This window comes from Cyprinodon tularosa, unplaced genomic scaffold (assembly GCF_016077235.1).
Source record: "Cyprinodon tularosa strain WSP-4 unplaced genomic scaffold, ASM1607723v1 ctg84, whole genome shotgun sequence".
NCBI lineage: Eukaryota > Metazoa > Chordata > Actinopteri > Cyprinodontiformes > Cyprinodontidae > Cyprinodon > Cyprinodon tularosa.
The window spans coordinates 1,326,223-1,347,594 of record NW_024039607.1 but is presented as its reverse complement, the minus strand read 5'-3'; the positions used below and the strand labels follow the sequence as shown (position 1 = coordinate 1,347,594).

Sequence of the window (21,372 nt, the reverse complement as noted above, 5' to 3'; positions counted from 1 at the left end):
TTGCAGGGTGGCTGGACTCTCCCCTAGCAATGGGGTTCTGAGCTAAGTCATTTTGCAGAGGCTTGAAGTAGAGCTCCTTCTCCATATTTAGAGAAGACAGCTGAGGTGGCTCAGACATCTTTTCTGGATGCCCTCTGGACGCCTCCCTTCGGAGGTGTTCCAGGCACGTCCCATCGGGAGGAGGCCTAGATGGTGACCCATGACACGATGGAGGACTTATGTCTCTCAGCTTGCCCGGAGGGGTCTCGTGCCTCCCCCATGAGAGCTGGAGGAGATATCTGAAGTATAAGGTCTAACAGATCTCATGGTGACAGTTTACATTATAATTAACACCAATTGATCAAAAGTTTCTCTCAAGGAAATCAAGCTGATTCCACACCTGTTTTGTTTATCTGAATGATACTGTTTTATTTATAGGAGTATTAGGTTCACTGTGTAACAATTATTGAGAATAGATAAAGAATGAACATAAAATATATTAAGAAAATCATCAAAATATGCCGTGGACAAAGTTCCTATGCTGTGAACAAACCAAACATTGGCCAATTCAAACCAAATTCTGGCACTAGGTGTAACACAAAAGTCAGTAAACTAAAAGATGATGTCAGTAGAAAAATATAATTTATTCACAGTTTTCAGGGGTCACAGAATACAGCAAAACAGGGCAGCTTTAAGGCTCAGGGTCTCCAAGGCCAAAGCAACAAACAAAACACCCCTTACTTATAAAATCAACCATTTTCTAACACAGAAATGAAAAGAAAGTACAATACCTGAACTCCCTGGTCAACCCCGAAACAAGGAGAAAAACAGTTTTAAAAAAAATGGCAGAGCACCCCTACCAGCTTCCACTGGGAACAGAAAATGCTTTGGTTAGCCAATTGTTCAACATGAACATACAGTAACACTCAGCTCACAGATAAGATCACTGCAGATCAAGGCCCAGTGAATAAGAGAAAAGGGGCCTGACATCTCAGGGTTGAAGCTCTTTATGAGGTGGCTGACGAGCTTCAACCTTGCACCTGCAACAGCCAGGTAGACCTGAAACACAAAGAGAGAGTTCTCTCATGAAGAGAGCTCCAAGAGGTCAGTGACCATAACACTGTGACATGCAATTCGCAAATTAGTTTATACTTTAGAATAGGATATGAAACAAATAAATTAATATTAAACATATAAACATGTTCTAGATGGATACTCTAGTATACATTACTCTACTTGCACTGGATTCCACAAGCTCTTATACGATTTTTTCAAAGCGTACAGGCTCTAACTATAGGATCCTTGAACAACTTTAAACAAGACCCCTGCCCTATTTTCTTCCTAACCCCTTTAAAGCTGCAGTCTGTAACATTGAGAAGAGAGCAGACTTCGACTGAAAATTTGAAGAAGAACAGGTTTCACGCCACTCCCCCACCCTCTCTGCTGCACTCATGCCCCACCTCCAAGCTCCACCCCTCTCACAGCATCTGCGCGGCTACCGCATGCGACCAGAAGGGGGGGGGGCGGGATTCAGCGTGTGTGAGCTGTGATTGACACTCCATCAGACGCTCCTCTGGCTGTGATTGGTTGTTTTGACTCGTCCCGAATTATTCTTTCCAGATTGAAATACAGGCAGTAGGCGGGACCAATTGAAGCAGTTTTTTTTCACAGGTTACATATCACATGTACTGCTGTCTGGGCATAGGGACAGTTTTAGCCAATATGACAAAAAAGGGATTTTTAAAAACTTACAGACTTCAGCTTTAATTGATAGGGATATTGGGGCTCATGCAAGAACTCTTTGTACTCACAAGTTTTTTCTTAAATCGTTTGTACGAGTGATTTAGGAGAATATGATGCATTTACAATTTTCTTCTATTTCTAATCTTCTTTCAGGTACGAACTAATTTTACAAAGTGCCCCAGACTTCATGTAGGAGTCTTGCACAACTTTTATTCAAATCTAGTTTTTCACTAAATGACAGCATTTGTTTTACTTAGAAGCAATAGTCCATTTTATTAGACTACATCATATGTAACTCTGCAGTAAGTAAACATTTTATTTGCTGATGATAGACCTATTGGTCTCTACACCTGCAGCTGACTTAGATTTAGACAAACTGTATTTTTATGTTGTATACACACAGTATAAACAAAATGAAATTTTGATGCATACAGTTTTTCAGCAGCAAATGAGCAGCTTAGAACAGTGAAATGAACATTTCCATATATAAAGTGCAGCAGTGATCAAGAATGTTGACAGTGCAGGAGAAAAGGAAAACCAGTTTAATTGTGATGCAAAATGTATTGATATGGAAAGGTTCAGTGCAGTGCAAAATAAATAAAAATGGTGCAAAATGCAGTAGAACATTGAGTTATGTTCTATTAAAAAGGATTATGAAAAAATCAGTCACGTTGGTAGTGCAAATATGTTTTCAAATATGGTGCAGTCTTGATTGGAGTTTCAACAGTTCAACAGTCTGATGGCAGCAGGGAAATGTTGTTTCAGAACCTGCTAGACCTGCAGAGAATGCTGCGTAAGCCACTTCCCAGGGGTCAGGAGGGAGAACAGTCCATAGTGTGGGTGTGAGGGGGTGTTCTCATTCAAGGGTCCTTGAATGAGGGGGGCCCCAAAAGAAGAAGAAAAATATAAAAAGAAAATCCCACAGTAAAATAGAAAATCTTTGTGTTTTCAGCATTAAACAGCAAGACAAAGCATGAATATATATACTGTTGGAGGGGAATCACATCATTGATGATGCCAGCAATCCGGGTACAGCTGTACATCATAAATGGAAAATTCATGCAAGTTTTTCTTTATTAATTTATTTTGTTTCGTTTTTATTATCAAGAAAAACTAAACCAGGATTAATCCAGCGTTTGTAATAAACCTATCTTCCTTATTATCACAGTGAGCTAGTGGAGCTAATCAAAGCAGCTCAGGTGTCTTGATGAAAACAAAGTTAAACTAATTAAGTCAGTCTGATTTTTGTTCTGAATTTTGTTCCCAATTCATTAAATTTAAATGTGATTATAAGGGAGTTACTCAAAAGAGCACCAGTTTTATAAATACAGGTTTATAATATGATTTTATTTTGTATTTATTTTGAATTCTTACCAACTTCCAGGCAACATATTTATGATGTTTTTTTTTATATATGAGATGGAACAAATACAAATATAAGAATTAAATGCCCTGATTAAAAGATTAAGTAAAATAGTCTTTATTTTATATTTATTTATTATTTCCACTTTTGGACAATCATCAATACTTTTGACTGAAGGGGATACTCATGGTAAGACAAAATATCCAAAGGGTTACAAAAGTAAAAAGAAATGTTGGGAAACATAGTCGTAAAAGGTGTTGTCAGTGAAACTGCAGGGGCATTGGTTCCTAATGTTAAAACATATTGCCGTGGCTTGTGTCATAACAGTAGTGGTAAGTTCTCTCAGTAGCACATAAAAGTCATCATTATTATTTGTGGTTAAATTTCTATCTAAAAAAAAAAATAAAAATCCATTTGTGTCTGGGAAATTCCAGACTATTTGGTAAGGAAGGTTTCTGTTGGATGATGATTCATGTAACCACATCCTAGGATAGGTAAGGGACTTTTAAGGGTTTCAGACAGCTTACTGAATTCTACCATTTCATAACATTCTAATCTTTAAATGAGCCTTCTTTTTGTTTCAGAGTGAATGAATGTATAAAGCTGAAAACAGATACATTTTTCTCTCTTCAGTCTATAAAGACAGCAGCTTTTTTCTTTTAACCACTGCTGTTCTTTTCTCTGAAGAGAGGCCTATAGGTCTGCCTTTTAAATTTTTTTAAAGTTACCCATAGACCTTATGGGCGTTTTTGTTTTAAAATCAACCAAAAAGGTGTGTTTCAGTTCTTTCTTTAAACTCAGATGGTGTCTATGTCAATTTTGCTCCAGCCTTGGTTTGAACAGTAGCTCTAAAATATCTAGGATGGCAGCTCGAAATCTGAAGGTGTTTGGTCTTATACTGGCGGTGGAAGTAATATTTTTTATTGTTATCTCCCACAAAAATGACCAAGGGGGTGAAAAGTAAGTTTATTTTTTTATTTATTCATTGTTAGATGCTTCTGAAATAATTCAACATTATTCATTCTGTTAAAAGCTTACACTCCACATTTTTTTGTTTGTTTCACTTAAAGTTGGAGAGTCCTCTTGGGAAAAGAACTGTCCAGAAGTGCAGGCAGATTATTCAATGGATTTATTCCAAGAATGGAACAGTTGAATCGGCAGCCTGGTTTACCCACACAGACTGGAAAAATTGATGAAACTAGCATTTATTCATTGAGACATGACTTACCTCGAAGGACAGCTGCTGAGACCCCAATTCCCATCATGAACAAGAGTTCCTTCAGCAAGCTTCCTCGATGGGCTTTTGACGATGTATATAATTTTGATGCTCCTCCGAGACCAACAGTAAGTACCTAGAAAGTGTTTTATGCTGTGTTTTCACGTTTTCTTTGCTCTTTGCTGTACCATCAGCAGTCAAAGCTGCTGACTCCTTAACTGTCTCCATGCTGGTAGTTTGAGGCAACTTATTTTCAGCCGTTTAGGCCAGTTTTTTTCAAAGTCTTAGTCATGACTTCTCTTGGGATCACAAATTAACAAGTATGGAGGTCTTAAGTTTCTCTACAGAACTTAACCCAAACAAAAAAAAAACTATACGTGTTTAGTGATATTAGAATATATGTTTTTATTTCTATTTATAGGCTTTTTAGAATTTATTTTTTGTAGCCATGGCAATAGTTTGGGTTACTGTTTTAATAAAATAAGAAATAAAAAAAGTGTGAACCTCTGGTCTAAATCGATTTTTTTTTTAAAGTGGAGTCTGCCTGCAGGCACCAGGGGAGCCTCAGAAAACTGGAAGAAAATAAGTGAATAACTCATTAATTAATTAGGGCTGCACAGTGGCGCAATTTGTAATCCCTCTGCCTTGCAGCAAGAAGGTCCTGGGTTCAATTCCCAATGAGCTTACATATTCTCCCCATGCATGTGTGGGTTCTCTGGCTTCTATTTTGTTTATCAGGCTTGATTTTGAGAAATCTAAGGCAGGTAAGAAGCCATTTGTGAGCGCTGTTAGAGAGCTACTAGTAACTAGCAACACCTGAGCTCCATCTCATGGGATTTCAACCTACTATTCCCTTTGGTACAAAATCCTATTGTGTTAATGTTGGCATCATAACCAGAAATAAACATTTATATATTTTGAACAAGAAATTATTGATATCTTTTCAGTCAAACTGATTCATGTTGTCATGTTTGGTTTAAGGTTTCTAGCCCACATGCAGAACACACGGACACAGGAGAAAAAGTTCAAAGGTTTATTGAACAACATAATTGAATAAAGAACTGATCCAAGGGATTATCAGATCCAGGACTGGTCATGACTGGGTTCACTGCAGAGGGGGACAGAGTGGTTAGCTGAAGTCCAGGTAATTTGCAGGATGAGTGAGTGCAGGTCTGTATCTGTTCTGGAGTTTGAGCAGAGCGGCAGAGAGGGGGAACCAGGAGGGTCCAGAGGCTGTCGGCAGGCTGAGGGCTTGGTGGAGGCAGAGCTAGGTTTGAGAGCTGGGGGGTTCTGATTTGAGTTTCTCTTTCAGGTTCTTCAGAGAGCGGGCAGGCAGGTCTTTGACAAGTTTGATTTTCCAGGGTTCTTCAGAAATCAGACTGACAGGTTTCCAACAGAGAAACTCTTCAAGGTTTCAGGTTTCTGGCAGGTTCAACCTGGGAAGCAGAGAGGACAAAACAGATTAGGTTAAGGTTCAGGTTTTCTGGGAGTCAGAGATTCAGACAGGCAGGTTGGCTCAGGCTTGCTAACCACAACTGGCAAAACACTCTGGCGCCGGAGTGTAGCTCTCCGCCTCCTTAACCAAACCAACACTTTCAGTTATCTATAATTTAATAACATTTATTTTTACATACTCAGACATGTGCCAAGTCTTTGCGCCACTCCAAAGACAAGACTTTCCAGAGAAATTTCCTTCCCAACATACGTATGTTTCTGCACAAAGAAAACTTCAACATAATAGAGTGGAACCGGCTTTCACACTTCAACAGTCCTTTTGGATATATGCAAATGAAATATGAAGGTAGGTGTTTGTTATGTGATTTTGTTTAATGTTAATATGATGACTTTAGTTGCAGATTTATATGATGCCCTGCAATCATGCAAAGCCATCCAAAGAAGAGCTCTACATTCCAGGTTTGCTTATGGACAAAAAACTTGCATTGTAATATTTTAAGCACAACTTGGCATGCACAAGCATTATTGCTCTGTAAAATTCTGGGATAATTCACAAAAACTTTGGCCTCCGGTAAAAATATTTTGCAGCAATGCGCAGGGGCGGAGCTAGATAGATCTACCATTTTTTCCCTTCTAATACAGATGTTGGCAGCAGTAATACTCTCCGGTGGAATATTCAAAACATTTTAATTTGTCATACTTTAACATTTACTTGACAACAAAAACACTGTTGTTAATTATACACATCAATGTACTAAAATTTAGGACGATAAGTACAGAATTCATGCTCTTTTCAGAACTAGATTTTGCGTTATATGCGGTAAAGAGAAAATGATGTCTCTGCAAGTCTTCTTGAGTCTTCATAGAAATCATAGATAACTATTTTAGTAAAAACTTATTAAATAATTAATTTATGTAGACACTTGTAAATATCAATTTATGCATAATGATTATTGATAAAAGTAGTTAAGTAAAAACAATAGAAAAGATGTTCGCCCCAGAACTCAAACTTGAAACAATTGTTTCCACTATACCTTTAATCTAGAAAGCATGGATGTTGAAATATACACTAACCGGCCACTTTATTAGGTACACCTGTCCAACTGCTCGTTAACACTTAATTTCTAAGTAGCCAATCACATGGCGGCAACTCAGTGCATTTAGGCATGTAGACATGGTCAAGAAAATCTCCTGCAGTTCAAACCGAGCATCAGTATGGGGAAGAAAGGTGATTTGAGTGACTTTGAACGTGGCATGATTGTTGGTGCCAGAAGGGCTGGTCTGAGTATTTCAGAAACTGCTGATCTACTGGGATTTTCACGCACAACCATCTCTAGGGTTTACAGAGAATGGTCCGAAAAAGAAAAAACATCCAGTGAGCGGCAGTTCTGTGGGCGGAAATGCCTTGTTGATGCCAGAGGTCAGAGGAGAATGGCCAGACTGTTTCGAGCTGATAGAAGGGCAACAGTGACTCAAATAACCACCCGTTACAACCAAGGTGGGCAGAAGAGCATCTCTGAACGCACAGTACGTGGAACTTTGAGGCAGATGGGCTACAGCAGCAGAGGACCACACCGGGTGCCACTCCTTTCAGCTAAGAACAGGAAACTGAGGCTACAATTTGCACAAGCTCATCGAAATTGGACAATAGAAGATTGGAAAAACGTTGCCTGGTCTGATGAGTCTCGATTTCTGCTGCAACATTTGGATGGTAGGGTCAGAATTTGGCGTCTACAACATGAAAGCATGGATGCATCCTGCCTTGTATCAACGGTTCAGGCTGGTGGTGGTGGTGTCATGGTGTGGGGAATATTTTCTTGGCACTCTTTGGGCCCCTTGGTACCAATTGAGCATTGTTGCAACGCCACAGCCTACCTGAGTATTGTTGCTGACCATGTCCATCCCTTTATGACCACAATGTACCCAACTTCTGATGGCTACTCTCAGCAGGATAATGCGCCATGTCATAAAGCTGGAATCATCTCAGACTGGTTTCTTGAACATGATAATGAGTTCACTGTACTCAAATGGCCTCCACAGTCACCAGATCTCAATCCAATAGAGCATCTTTGGGATGTGGTGGAACGGGAGATTCGCATCATGGATGTGCAGCCGACAAATCTGCAGCAACTGTGTGATGCCATCATGTCAATATGGACCAAACTCCCTGAGGAATGCTTCCAGCACCTTGTTGAATCTATGCCATGAAGAATTGAGGCAGTTCTGAAGGCAAAAGGGAGTCCAACCCGTTACTAGCATGGGGTACCTAATAAAGTGGCCGGTGAGTGTATGCGTGTATTTGTTAGGAAAGTATAGTTAGTCTTTATTTAGTGAATATGGATGTTTTGCTCATTAATTTTCCTGTTGGAACATTGTAAATTGATCCTGAGGTTCTGGCGCCTGTCCACTTTCGGCCACCCCTCAGTGTACATTGGTTCATGCCTGGCCACCCTTATAAAAATTTTCTGGCTACGCCTCTGGCAATTCAAACTTTTTGAGCTAAGAAATAAACTACAAAGCAAAAAAACCTCACTTAATGAAAAAGATGTATGACTGAATTTTTATTGAACACAAGGGGCAACAACCTTGATGTTGTATGAAAGTTTTAGCTTTTATGAGTAAAGCTTAAATTATTACACTAGCAATTTATTCTGAAACAATGAATAGAACCCCTAAAAAATTTTCACAACCTAAATGTGATGTGAACCATGAATATAGTCCTCTGTTTTGGTTGGGTAAATGAGCCACGGCGTGTGTCCACAGGATAATAAACATTTTTCAAAGGAGCACTTTAATTCTAAATGGAAAGAAAACAACAAACTACACAAACAGAGGCCAATCAACAGATTAATTAAAAAAAAGGGAGATATAATGATTCAAAAGATTGATAAGCTGTAGACAATCACACATGTCAATAAATAGCTGTGTTATTGTTGAGGGATAGCAGCCTTGGCTCTCTAGCAGAACATTGCAACTGAAGAATAAGAAAGGAGCATGTTATTGACAGATCTTAATGATCTTGTGGAAAATGATGCATGGCTTATTATCTGAGTTAGATTTACCAGTATCATGGAGAAACACTGGGAGGAACTGTGGGTCAATATAGCAGTTTATAAGATAACAAACTGCACCTGAATCCACATAATTATAATTTGAAGCTAATTTCAAAACAAGAGCTTTGACTGCTCTCATTCTGTTGTAAGGACACCACATGGGAATGATGGATGATAGATAAAAGGCTGTGTCAAAGAACAGCTTTGCTGGTTGAGCATCATAAAGTGCAGAAAATCCTCCTCTATTGAGCTCTTCACAGTTGTTGAAAATCATAGACTTGGATGGTACTTTCCTGACATTAAAGCAGCGATGTATTCTTTGCTCCAACGCATAGCTTTTTTATACTATGATGTGAAGTTGTTTATTTTTGCACAAATTTAGAATTAACATGATTTTAGAATGAAGAATAGATCTGATAGGATGGGATTTCTTTTCCCTATGACAGTTTTTACATAAAATGTGATTTTTTTTTTCAAGGTACAGTCTCAAAACAAAGTTGAACATTGTTGTCTTTTTTTGGGCTGCTCTCCAAGTCCAAATAATTACTTAAAACACTGAGAAATGTAGCAGTGGTAGTCTTCATGCAGGATTCACTACCTGAGATTAACTGTTGACAATACATTATCTCTACCTTTCCATGTGAAATGCTTATTTGCAGATATATTGCCTGTAGTGAAGCTGATCGAGAAGCCAAAGGAACCGCTGCTCCTCCCAAAAGCAGGCGGTGATGGCTGTGTGCGCTGTGCTGTGGTGGGAACCGGAGGCATTCTGAACGGCTCAAGGGCGGGAGCTGAGATTGATGCTCATGACTACGTCTTTCGGTAAGAAAAATATATAAATACGTCTAAAAGTGTTGTTGTAATTTTCTTTGCAATATGGTTCTAAAAGTAACATGAATATAACCAAGGTTTAGACAGATTATAGCTGATTAACACAGCAAAGGAATATTGGTACTCTGTTTAAATCCAGACAATATTTGCCATATATATATATATATATTAGTGCTGTCAATCGATTAAATTTTTTTAATCGCGATTAATCGCATCAATGCCTAAGTTAACTCGCGATTAATCGCACATTTTTTTTTCTGATTGAAAATCATTTAAATACTCTCGATGACATACAAAAAAATACATACAGGCTAGGTTTGTGCCAATGTTCTTTTTTTTAAATGAGAACAGGTCACAGATACTGATTTATGCCATAGAAACATATGGCAAGAAGATGGGGAGGCATGTAGCAAAAAATAACAAATATGTAGCCAAAGAAAAAAGATCCTGAAAACAGGCTGATGTAAAAGACAGTCTTTACAGTTAATACAGTCTTTTGAACAAAGACAAGCATTTTACCCTACTTCTATAAAATGTAGTAGAGTTAACATTAGATGTTAATTAACCAAGATAATAATGAAAAATTTTCAATCAATACATCAAAATCAATAGACCGACATCACTAGATGGAGGTAGTCTATGCTCTAGAAAGTTACTTTTCAGACTCTTAACAAAAATGAGAACACACACACACACGATACTGACCTGTGGCGTACACAGACAGCAAGAGTGCCGTAGCAGATTCCATTTCACCTCAGTAATCTGTTTTCTCAGCGTATTTCAGGTTGCTACTAGTTACCAGACACTCAACTTGTTTGTTGGTGGTGGGGCTTAAAGAAAAGGCACTAGCGTCACCCAGTGTATGAGCGTCTTTTTCCCTTGAGGAGCTCCGCTCTCGAAGCCTATTGCTACGTTCAGACCGGACGCTGCAAAAGCAGCAAAATCGCGTCTGCTTCTTAATTTTTGCTGCTTGTACCAGTTAGTTCTGACGCGCGGCTGAAGCAGCTTTGCTGCTCTGGCTGCGTGGTGCAAAAGTGTGTCTGACGCGCGTTGGGCGGAGCTTCACTATCCTTTCTCTGCCTTGCAGCTATATTTGCTGTGATCAGTGGGAATAAAGTAGTTTTAATATGTTTTTAAGTGAGAAAATACACCTGAAAACTTCATCAGTGCAGTCAGTTCATCCAGATTACAATCCTGCCTCCCAATGTTATTTCTGTCGGAGCCCCTCAGACCCCCACATACCGGCGGTGCGCCGACAGAAGGAATCCCTTCATCAGCAGCCTCTGGCCGGGTCGCCTCCTCGCGGTTTACCGCGGCGGCTGGTAGGTGTTTTTCATCTAAATAATCCGATCTGCAGGCACCAGAATAATAAAAGCGAACATATTCTGCCGGCAGATGTATATATTTTAAGTTAATTATGCGTTAATAAACTGTTTAAGAGGAGTAATCAGAGCGGTCTGTGTCATCAGCGCTGTGTCTCTCTCCCAGCCAGCTCCCAGATCAGCTTGTCTGATTGGTTGACGCGGCGCGTCGAGCAGCAAAAATTCAATTTTTCCATCTCGAGCAGCAACGCGTTTGCGGCGCGTCACGCGCGTCAGATGCTTAAACGCGCCCGACGCGCTGCTTCAGCTGCTCAGACGCGCTGCGCCTGCTGCTCAAAACGCGCCGCGGGACCTTTTGCTGCGCCTTGACGCGCGTCAACCATTGACTTTGCATGTAAACTCGCTGCTTCTGTCGCGCCAGCTGCCCCCGGTGTGAACGCAGCATCAGAGAAATGCATAGACTGGGGGGAAATAGCCCCGCCTTCTCGCAGGCTGCAGCGGGATGTACTTGGAAAATTGTACCATAAAACCACATAGCGTTAATCTCACGTTAAAAAAATTATCGACGTTAAAATGGCCTCGCGTTAATAACGCAATAATTTTGACAGCACTAATATACAGTGCTGCTTGAAAGTTTGTGAACTAGTTGAGTAGTTTAGATTTTTCTTTATTTTTATCATGATTTTCTTATTTTTTCATCACCAGTTTTTTTATATGAAATGTCAGGTTTATGTTCATCAATTCCATTCATTTGTTTTGAGGAAAATGTGGGAGTTGAAAGCAAACTAAATGATAAACGGAATCAGAGCATCTGCAAAAGTAAATGAACCACAGCTGCACTGGTAAAGACAATCAGGTAAAAGACTCAGGTGAAGCACATGTTAGTGCTTGAGTAATCAATTAAGCAGACCAATCAAATGAGACGTCCTTGGGAAAAGTTTTGAGGTGCACTGGGTAAAAGGGAGACGAAACCAAACAAACCACTGTTGTGTCAAGGCATAAAGACCAGATCAACAATGCCGAGAGGAAGGGAGACATCTGAGGACGTCAGGAAGAAGGTGGTGACAGCCCATCAGACTGGGTAAAGCTATAAGACCATCTCCAAAAGATTCCAGCTTCATCCATCCACTGTAAGACAAATCATTTACAAATGGAGGGCACTAGGCATCACTACAACTCTGCCCAGATGTGGATGGCCGTCAAAACTTTCACAAAGAACCACCAGAAAAATAATGATGCAGGTAAAGGCCAACCCTAACATCACTTCCAGAGAATTGCAGACCTCTCTGTCAGCGTCTGGGATAAATGTACATGCGTCTACAATCAGGCAAAATATCAATAGACATGGCATTCATGGGAGAGTTGCTAGAAGAAAGCCTCTGCTCTCAAGAAAGAACAAAGCTGCACGTTTAAAGTTTGCCAGAGAACACTTGGACAAACCAGAGGCTTTCTGGAAGTCCATTCTCTGGACGGATGAGTCCAAAATTGAATTATTTGGCCACAATCACAGGCGCCATGTTTGGAGAAAAGTAAACACTGAATTTAAAGAGAAGAACCTCCTGCCAACAGTGAAGCACGGTGGGTGGAAATGTGAAAGTCTGGGCCTGCTTTTCTGCCTCTGGACCTGGACGACTCCATATTATCCAGGGAACCGTCAATTCCCAGGGCTATCAACAAATTCTTGATCAGAATCTCTTGCCATCAGTCAGGGAGTTGAAGCTGGGACGGAAATGGATTATGCAACAAGACAATGACCCAAAGCATTCCAACAAAAGTACCAAAGAATGGCTTAAGAGAAAGAAGATTTGCACTCTGGATTGGCCCAGTCAAAGTCCAGACCTCAATCCCATAGAAATGCTGTGGCTCTGAAACGGGCAGTACATGCCAGATGTCCCTCCAACATCTCTCAACTGGCAGAGTTCTGCAAGGAGGAGTGGACAAAAATCCCAAAAAGCAGATGTGAGACACTTGTTTGTGGTTACAGAAGACGTTTAGTTGAAGTAATGGCTGCAAAAGGCGGTGCCACAAGGTACTAACTGAAAGAGTTCACATACTTTTGCACTTGGCATATTTTCTGTCTTTGACAGATAAAATACTTTTGTTGAATAAATAATAAAAAGATGCATCTTTTTTGTCTTTGTGTTCCTTATCTGGAAGGTCCGCATTACAATTTGAGCTTTGGATGTTCATTTTACATGATTATTATAATTTTTCTTTAGAAAACAATGGCCATGTTTGGATGGTTCACAAACTTTCAAGCAGCACTGTATATATATATATATATATATATATATATATATTATTATTATTTTTTTTTTTCAGCAATCTTATATATATATATACTTTCCAGCAATCACTTTTTTAGATCTATTTTAAACAGGATTAACTCTCCTTATGGCTTTTAATAAGGCTCATTGACTGTTATGACGGAACATTAATAAATTATTTGCTTTCTTTCCTTTTATTTACTTTATAGGTAAAGGAATATGCATCTTTTTGTGTTAATGTGGATGTGTGCCTGGAACTATTTGGTAGCCACAATTCCATAAAAAGGCTGTGTAATCAATAAAACTGCAAGATGACAAGTTAGAACTTATTTTAAACGTATTTGATGAGCAACACAAAAGAAAAGAATGTTACATTACAATGAGAGTGTTGCCTTGCCAAAATGTGGTTAGGCGAGGCAAGACAAGTTTATTTGCGTAATACTATTTAGAACAAAGGTTAGGCTTTGTTCTTTCAGAAGTTAACTTTAATAGCTAAGGAAACAATGAAACCTATTAAAATAATCATTCCTCACATCTTAGTAATATCTTTGTAACAACTTTTTTATGTCTTCTCTATAAAGCCTTGAACTCAATGCTAATCAGACATTTGGAATTGAAAAAAAAGCCTTCTGGGTGAGAAGCGAAACGTCTTCAAACTTGGAAACTAAGTCCAGTGAATTTTTTTTATTTTTAATTTTTTTTTTTTGAAAAAGGAAAAAAACTACTACTAATAGATAAAAAAGTAATTAATGGTTGAACATTCAGCAATCATAAAGCTGCAATGGTTAATTAGACTCTATCAGACATTTCTGAAACTTTGTTAGCAAAGGCTTGATATAAAGCAAATTAGCTAAAAGGGTCCTAAATTCCCTCTTTTAACAACTTTTCAGGTTAACCTCAACAGGAGGGAGTTGTGGTGTAACCGTGGTTCTGTGAATCTCTGGATGCCTGTCACTGGTTGTTAGGAAGAAATGAAACCGGAAAAAAGATCTCTCTAACCTTAATCAAATGGAAAAATCAGTCTTTCAATCTCAGACTGTCAACAGGCAGACCGGGTTACATTCAAAGTCCTGCACTGTTTCTGCTGAAGAAGCCTCAGCATGGAATAACTCTAAGGAAGGAGGGGAGGCAACAGATTTGGATAAAATGCAGAATCGATTTAACAGCCACCAGCTAAAAATAGATGATGTGATGAGATCAATAACAACTTCTGATAGCATTATTTGTGTATAGAAATTAGGGTTGTCACGATACTAAACTTTTCAACTCGATACGGATACTAAGTAAAATATTCGATACTCGATACCCTTTTCGATACAACAAGAATAAAAAAAAATACTCTAAAATTCAACAGAAATATTTTAATTAATAAAAAAAATAAGAATAATGTTTTGAGGTTGTATGCTGTGCGCAATATTAAGCAAGCTTGATAAAAAAACTTACAAAATTAAAATTAAGTGTTCCTTCCTTGGCTATGTTTTGCAGACATAACAATGACACTAGCCAAACCAGTTAAATAAAAATAATTCTCAGCAGCTGCACCTGTTACAGAAAAAGTCTGAAACTGAAAAATGCACAGAATTATTCAATCACACAGTGTTCAGAAAGTGCATTTTCCACAATTTTGCACTTTAGATGGCTATATCGATACTTTTGATAATCAGTATTGTATCCGGATACAACGTTTCAGTATCGATACTTTTTGTAGTATCGATACTTTTGACAACCCTAATAGAAATGTTGAAAATGTGACCTAAATCTTTGATTCGTCTGTGTGGCAGGATGAACGGTGCTGTGATCAATGGCTATGAAGAAGACGTAGGGAAAAGAACATCAATTTATGTTCACACTGGACATTCCATTACAACTTCCCTTAAAAGATTGGTAGCGTATGGATACAAATCCGCCCCACATGATGAGGTGCAAAGAAATTACGAAACAAACGATATTTAAAACTATTTCCTGAAGAGCAAAGAATTACCCTCTTTCTTTCTTTCTTTCTTTCTTTCTTTCTTTCTTTCTTTCTTTCTTTCTTTCTTTCTTTCTTTCTTTCTTTCTTTCTTTCTTTCTTTCTTTCTTTCTTTCTTTCTTTCTTTCTTTCTTTCTTTCTTTCTTTCTTTCTTTCTTTCTTTCTTTCTTTCTTTCTTTCTTTCTTTCTTTCTTTCTTTTTAGGGAATAAAGTATGTCCTAATTCCTGAGGGTCTGAGGGATTTCCAGTGGCTCCAGGGTCTTTTAAAAGGAGAAAATGTTTCCTCTGGTGAATATCTAGATCATGAGTGAGTACAGTTTTAAAATTCTTTTATATTTTATTTATCAGCTACACAAAATTAAACATATTCTGACTGCTAATTTCTAAGGAAAGCGTCTTATTCAGTAACTTATTCTTATGGCCATTAACTAAATTGTATGCAATAAAGCTTGGTCTTTGTCAGGAAACCATACAAATGTAGAAGGATTTTTATCATCTGCATCGGCAGACCCTTTTCACAGGGGCATGTGCACCATTGTGGATCAGGGGCACTGATTTTTTAATTGATTAAAAAATCTGCTTTGCTCTCACAGCGGGTTGAGAGAGGAGAACTCTCCAAATCACAATTGATCGACAGCTTTGCAAAAGTGAAGCCGAGACGCTACCGTTTACTGTTAAAAAAAATGAACATCCAGCTCTCCCATCTTTCTGGCCATGATATACACACTTCATAGGATCATCACCATCACACCTCATAGGATCATCACCATCACACCTCATAGGATCATCACCATCACACCTCCACCATCACACCTCATAGGATCATCACCATCACACCTCATAGGCTCTTCACCATCACACCTCATAGGATCATAGAACCATGATAGAACCTGTATGCTCTGCCAAAAATGATAAACACACATGTATGTATGTATGTAGAGGCGTTTTTCCTTTTACAGTTGCAGTTACAGTTGTTTTCAGTGTTCAAGTTCATGTTTGTTGACATATATTTTATGAAGATAAATTGTGCCTTCATCAGTAGTGGATTAGAGATATTCAGATAAGTTCACAGGTGGGCTAATTCAATTCAGTTTGGTTCAGGTAGATATTTAATGATGCAGAAAATAACAATGTGATTGTGCAATTTATTTATTTATAAAAATATTTGCTTGCGTGCTTGCATTAATTATCGACAGAAGAGGATTAGGGCCATGGGAAATTTTTTTTTTACTGATTTTTAATTCAAATTTTTAAATATCATTTCAGTTTAATATGGGGAAAAAGTCAGAATTCTGACCTTTTTCTCAGACTTTAATCTCAGACTTGTTGATCTTAATGTAGATGGGAAGAGGTTTAGGAGCACTCAGCTTCGCTGACAAATATGTGCGTTGTTTGGGAGGGCCAGTGACACATTGGTGAAAAATGACGGAATTAGGCGACTTTTTACGTGCCCGAGGGGTCCCCGGTGATGCTATTTCATTAATGGAAAAGCAGGAGGAGATTAAAATAAGAGAGCTAGTTTAGTCTAAACAGACATGGGTACAGCTTGATGCTGACATGTTTGTTAATTCAGTCAGAATTCATTTAGAAGTCTTATCTTTTAAGTCAGAATTCTGAGGGGGAAAAAAATCTGAATTCTGAGACTAAAGTCAGAATTCTGAATTTTTTCTCATATTATACTGAAATAAAATGTAAAAATCTGTTAACTATTTAAAAAAAAATAATTCAGTGGCCATAATCCTCTTCTGTAATTATCTGTGGCCATGCTTTTTAAAAATAGATAATTGCCCCCAAAATAAAATTTTTTGGTGCCCTATTGTGCCCCTGTATAGTATTGGGTCAGCTGACGGCCCTGATTTTTAGTTTCTGGTAAAAGCATATTTTTTATTTAGATGAAATCCTAAATTGTTCAGAGAACACTGACAATAAGCTTAAATCTTCGAGTATGTCTGATATTTAAAAAAGGATTCAGTGAATTACATTACATGGAATATATGTGCATTCTTGTTTACTTGCTAAAAACTTTTTGAAAAAGTATGTATCTCTCTACCAAAACAACACATGTCTTGCTTTCTCCATCCAGACCCAGAGGTTATTATTCGGGACAGTTCAATGAGAGCCACTTCTATGTTCTACACCAGGATTTTCTGCGGTATGTTCGAAACAGGTCAGTCTTTGATCCCAGGCCTATCCAGTTCCTCACATTGTATTGAAAATAAGATACAAAACCTTATTGTCTAAAAACAAAAAAAACACCCTGAATGAATTTTAATTAAAACCTCTAAAGCAACACTGTGTAACCTTTGACCCAAATAACACTGCAGACTCAGCAGATGGAAAATAGCCTTTAATAACCTGTGTTTTCATTAAGTGAAGTTACTCACAATGGATGAAGTAGGCCGAAATTTTAGTCAAGTAAGATTGGAAAGTACAAAGCTGTAAAGCTACTCCCAAAGGTTGTTTTTTTTTTTAATATTACATGAGTAAATGTAACTATAACTGTTACTACCCATCCTCTGCTTTTTTGCGGCCTAAAGGTTTTTAAACTCAAGTAATGTCAAAGGAGAACACTGGGCGCTTGTACGACCAACCAACGGGGCATTCACTCTCTTTCTGGCTCTGCACACTTGCGACACAGTAAGTGCAGCTTCACCAGTCTATTATATTACATTACTGATAACAGTTTCCTGTTTCTCTTAGCTCAGCGTCATAAATATGAAGGATAGTAAACGAGGCAGTGCCTTTTAACCACAAACAGATTTGGTCCTCTTGTTATCCTTAAGGCTTAAATCCAATACAAAAATTACTTTTGGCCAAACAGTGTTTGGAAAGAACAACTCACATATGCTTAAAGAAAGGTTTAGCAGCACCTTGCTGTAAGGAAAACAGCTGCTAAAAAATGATTCGGAAAAGTATGGAGTACAAGCCTCTAAAGAAAAGACTATTACAACTTAAAAATTTTTTAGAATGGGACAAATGTTTGTCTTGATGTTGGTTTTTAGCCATTAAAATGTTTACTACCAAAGTTAAAATTGAATGGTTTGAATTTAAGCAGGCTCATGTGTTGGAATGGTCTAGTCAAAGTCTGTGTAAAAGAATCACAGAGTTCACAGTTTCTCTCCATCTGTCTAGGTTGAAATATTCTGCATAGAGGAACAAGCAAATCTTTCAGGTTAGAGATGCAGAAAAGGATTGAGACACATCTAAAAAGACAGGCTAATAGATCTGAAAAAGAAATCCACTCCTGGTGTTTCAGATGTTTTTTTATTTTGAAAAGTATTCCTGAAAAAATTGGGCATCAGCCTTCGAGTTGTGCCTTATTAAGTCCTGAATGGACTTTGTGGTTTATGCAGAAAAGAAAAAAAAAAAAAACTTTAAGCATGCAGTAGACCTACTTTAATAAGTCCATATTTACAGGTGCTGGTCATAAAATTAGAATATCATGAAAAAGTAGATTGATTTCAGTAATTCCATTTAAAAAGTGAAACTTGTATATTATATTCATACATTACATACAAACTCATATATTTCAGATGTTTATTTTGTTTAATTTTGATGATTACAAATGACAACAAATGAAAATCTCAAATTCATCATATCAGAAAATTAGAATATTACTGAAGACCAATAAAAACAAAGGATTTATAGAAATGTTGGCCAACTGAAAAGTATGAACATGAAAAGTATGAGCATGTACAGCACTCAGTATTTAGTTGGGCCTCCTTTGGCCTGTATTACTGCAGCAATGCGGCGTGGCATGGAGTCGATCAGTCTGTGGCACTGCTCAGGTGTTATGATAGCCCAGGTTGCTCTAATAGTGGCTTTTAGCTCTTCTGAATTGTTGGGTCTGGTGTATTGCATCTTCTTCTTCACAATACCCCATAGATTTTCTATGGGGTTAAGGTCAGGAGAGTTTGCTGGCCAATTAAGAACAGGGATACCATGGTCCTTCAACCAGGTACTGGTAGCTTTGGCACTGTGTGCAGGTGCCAAGTCCTGTTGGAAAATGAAATCTGCATCTCCAAAAAGTTGGTCAGCTGCAGGAAGCATGAAGTGCTCTAAAACTTCCTGGTATGTGGCTGCGTTGACCCTGGACCTCAGAAAACACAATGGACCAACACCAGCAGATGACATGGCACCCCAAACCATCACTGACTGTGGAAACTTTACACTGGACTTCAAGCAACGTGGATGAAGTGCCTCTCTTCTTTTCCTCCAGACTCTGGGACCTTGATTTCCAAAGGAAATTCAAAATTTACTTTCATCAGAGAACATGACTTTGGACCACTCACCAGCAGTCCAGTCCTGTTTCTCTTTAGCCCAGGCAAGACGCTTCTGACGCTGTCTGTGGTTCAAGAGTGGCTTGACACAAGGAATGCGACAGCAGAAACCCATGTCTTTCATACGTCTGTGTGTGGTGGTTCTTGAAGCACTCACTCCAGCTGCAGTCCACTCTTTGTGAATCTCCCCCACATTTTTGAATGGGTTTTGTTTCACAATCCTCTCCAGGGTGCGGTTATCTCTCTTGCTTGTACACTTTTTTCGACCACATCTTTTCCTTCCCTTCGCCTCTCTATTAATGTGCTTGGACACTGAGCTCTGTGAACAGCCAGCCTCTTTAGCGATGACCTTTTGTGTCTTGCCCTCCTTGTGCAAGGTGTCGATGGTCGTCTTTTGGACAACTGTCAAGTCAGCAGTCTTCCCCATGATTGTGTAGCCTATAGAACTAGACTGAAAGACCATTTAAAGGCTTTTGCAGGTGGTTTGAGTTAATTAGCTGATTAGAGTGTGGCACCAGGGGCCATCAATTTTGAACCTTTTCACAATATTCTAATTTTCTGATATGATGAATTTGAGATTTTCATTTGTTGTCATTTGTAATCATCAAAATTAAACAAAATAAACATCTGAAATATATGAGTTTGTATGTAATGTATGAATATAATATACAAGTTTCACTTTTTAAATGGAATTACTGAAATCAATCTACTTTTTCATGATATTCTAATTTTATGACCAGCACCTGTATGTTTTTAAAAATTGTTTCTATCAGTCTGATGTTATATTCCAAAATGAAATGTTTTGTTTTAAATAGCCATAAGCTAAACCTTAATATATAACACATATATAGACCTAAGCACATCAATCTTCATATTATTAATCTAGCAGTTTGAGGTGATGAAATAAATTAACTGGATTTTTTTTTACAATTGTTTTGAATATGACTATTGCACTTATATCTATATCTAGATTTCAAAATTAAAAAGTCTGTTTATGATGGATTTTGATCTTTAGGTCAATCATCTACACTCATACTTCCAAAAGTTAATTTTTTTTTACAATTACCTCCTGTATTGTAGTATTTTCTGCAGCTTTTAGTAAACAACAAAAAATGGATTCAGCCTTCTTTTTTCTTCTAAAGAATGCCTTTTCTACTTGTCAAACTGGACCGCTAAAAGAAATCTCAGGTTTTAGGTGCCTTTGTTTTGATCAATAATATAAAGAAGCTTTTAAAGGTCTAAAGCAGGCTAAATAAAGCAGAATCCTTTATGCACACTGTTTTTTTTTTTACGTAAAATGTTAAAACTCTACTTTTTCACTCTTTTTTACAGGTGAGTGCCTATGGATTCATGACTGACGACTACAACAAATACTCGAGCTACTACGTTGAAAAGCATCTGAGGAGCGAAGTAATTTTCTATATTAACCACGACCTCATTTTAGAGAAGAATCTGTGGAAAAGATTTCATGATAAAAAAATAATGAAGCTGTATCAAAGAACTGGATAACAAGTAATGGAAAATGGTGGTGGAGGTTCTCAGTCATCCAAGTCATAGTCATTCCAAAAAAATCAAACTCGGAAACCAAGTCCAGAGGATTGTTTTTAATTTTTTGGATGTAATGGAAAAGCAAAGGATCTGTGATTAATCAAAGCTGGCTGGTTGAGCATGACGAATATAGGAGAACTGTTTTATCATCTAGACAAAATATTATTGTTGGGCATTATTGTTGTTACAACTGTCCTTACTTTAGGCTTATTTTGCAGCTAACACAGACTTAAAATCTTTACAAGTGGCACAAATATTTTTAAAGCTAAAGCTGCTGAAATGAAGATTATTTTCTATGTTTATCAATGTATTATTCTGAAGTCATTATTTAATTCAGGATTTGCAA

At 37.9% G+C, this 21,372-nt stretch overlaps 1 protein-coding gene across 1 annotated transcript; it reads left to right on the top strand.

The window, feature by feature from the left end:
* The first annotated feature begins 3,876 nt into the window (after positions 1-3,876).
* Positions 3,877-21,035, top strand: LOC119774889 (alpha-N-acetylgalactosaminide alpha-2,6-sialyltransferase 1-like). The gene is made up of 10 exons (XM_038272608.1): positions 3,877-4,045; positions 4,156-4,429; positions 5,940-6,102; positions 6,152-6,215; positions 9,398-9,631; positions 15,011-15,149; positions 15,402-15,505; positions 17,282-17,365; positions 17,736-17,835; positions 20,811-21,035. Exons 1-10 carry the CDS (start codon positions 3,948-3,950, stop codon positions 20,985-20,987), a joined length of 1,437 nt encoding a protein of 478 aa, XP_038128536.1. The 5' UTR covers positions 3,877-3,947; the 3' UTR covers positions 20,988-21,035.
* Positions 21,036-21,372: the final 337 nt, after the last annotated feature.